Source organism: Fibroporia radiculosa (genome assembly GCF_000313525.1).
Source record: "Fibroporia radiculosa TFFH 294 genomic supercontigs, scaffold36837, whole genome shotgun sequence".
NCBI classification, from domain to species: domain Eukaryota; kingdom Fungi; phylum Basidiomycota; class Agaricomycetes; order Polyporales; family Fibroporiaceae; genus Fibroporia; species Fibroporia radiculosa.
In genome coordinates this window covers 1,064-2,903 of record NW_012133070.1, presented here as the reverse complement: position 1 = coordinate 2,903, position 1,840 = coordinate 1,064, and the positions used below count along the sequence as shown (strand labels likewise).

The 1,840-nt window shown below is 50.9% G+C and overlaps 1 protein-coding gene across 1 annotated transcript; it reads right to left on the bottom strand.

The window, feature by feature from the left end:
• Positions 1-1,440: 1,440 nt before the first annotated feature.
• FIBRA_09391 (uncharacterized protein) lies at positions 1,441-1,760 on the bottom strand (the record flags this gene model as incomplete). The annotated part of the gene is made up of 2 exons (XM_012321699.1): positions 1,441-1,605; positions 1,662-1,760. The coding sequence occupies 2 exons, from the start codon at positions 1,758-1,760 to the stop codon at positions 1,441-1,443; spliced, it is 264 nt and encodes an 87-aa protein (XP_012177089.1).
• Positions 1,761-1,840: the final 80 nt, after the last annotated feature.

The window sequence follows — 1,840 nt, the reverse complement described above, 5'->3', positions numbered from 1 at the left end:
GATCAGTGATGTATATGAAACAGGTTTTACTGGGTTGTATCAGTGATAAAGATGAAACATGATAGAGATGAAACATGATATAAGTGAAATGTGATATAGGTAAAACATAATAGATATGAAACCCTGATGTAGGTGAAATGCATCAGGTTGATGGGATCAGTTGCACAGTTACAGGGTCAACAATAAATAGTTTAGGAAAAGAAAAAGAACCCCCCTCTCTCCAACACTGTAACAGGGCCATCAAGGCATCTTTGTGACTCGATCACTGGTCTCTGAGCAATTCTGGTGGCCAAACCACAATGCCGATATCACATGGTTTGTGTGAAGTTGTCACCTCTGCTAGCAAAGACAAGTCCAACAGATCCTGATACCCCCAGTTGTCACGACACCAGCTCTGATTTTCACAAAGGTACATATCAACATGATGTACATGCTGGCTTCAGGTGGATATAAGTATCTCATACAAGGTCAATGTTCACTGACACAATATCCCAAGTTTAGGATGCTTCAGAACAAAACATCAAAAGCCATAGTGGAATGGATCTTTGAAGACTTCTTATGCCAATGGGGTGCCCTGACACCCATAACTCAAGACCACTACATCATTGTCCTACCATCTGGAAACAAGACTAGCACCCAGGGCAGAACCTAGCAATCAAACACATCCATACCTCGGTGGTGAACACACACTCACAACAGTGATTCATCCCTCTCAACAGTAAGCACCACCCTGTCCAATCTTCCCACCAATTCCCACCGGAACACTCTCTTGTCATTCCAATTTAGTCCTCGCAAGGCTCAAGCCCACTGTCGCTACTTGTCACCAGTGAGAACAGTCATACAGCTTCCTAATCCATGCCGCCAAGGCATCTGTGTCTGAATTGGAAGAACCGAGTGCCAAGATTTGCCAGCCACCCAAATTGAAACTAGCTGAGAGTGACAGCAGTCTCAAGCAGTGGTCCCATGGCACATCTACAGAAAAACAACGGATGCATGAGAAATAGACCATGAACGAAAGTGAACGGAAATACATAAAGCACCGAGGGCGAGCGACTCAACAAAATTGACGAGGTCAAGTTCCGCTTGTGAAGCCGGCGAGTGCGAGTCGACTCGGGCCAGAGACAGCAGTATTGAATCGAAATCAGTGTAGACTGCGGATGCTAATGGCGACCTCCACATGGTTTCAGCGAGCGTGAGCTCGAGAGGCCACGCCCTGCCTTCTGGTCGGGTGCGCGTACGTTCACGGACCCGGAAGTACATCGCTCATTGTTCAAGAAGCATATGCAGGGCTCCCCAAGCTCCCATAGTCAGGATGCGTGTGGTGTGGGCCAACGTCAAAATTCGCCCAAGGATGGCCGTCGCCTGAGCTCCCCCGCACGTGTCTGGGCATATCGGAACGCGTACAGCGGGAGGAGAGCCAAGGCAGGACGAGTCGCACTTTCACGCGTGAGGGAATAAGCAGGGTGGGATTCGGAGAAGAGTGGCAGAAGGGGTGGAGGAGGGGAGAGCGCGTTCCGTTCGGGGATGGCCCTTCCAGCGCGGGGCGACAAGAGCTCCGCGCTCCTTCAGCTTTTCCTCGCCCTCCGCCCGCTCGATCCGTGCTGGCTGTCTGCGCGATTCTGGTTTCCTACCTCCAAAGTTCACAGTCCACATGAACGTACACTCGACGAGAACGCGCCGACAGGAGAGTGTGACATGGACAAGTGCAAGGGAATGCTCCCACTGGCAGAGCGCGATGGAGGACGCGGGAAGGGTGGCATAGGGCAAAGGTGACAGTGAGTGAGTCTGCTCACTGCGTTTCAGCCATGCCCCGTGGATCGGTGTGGTGCACGATCAATCT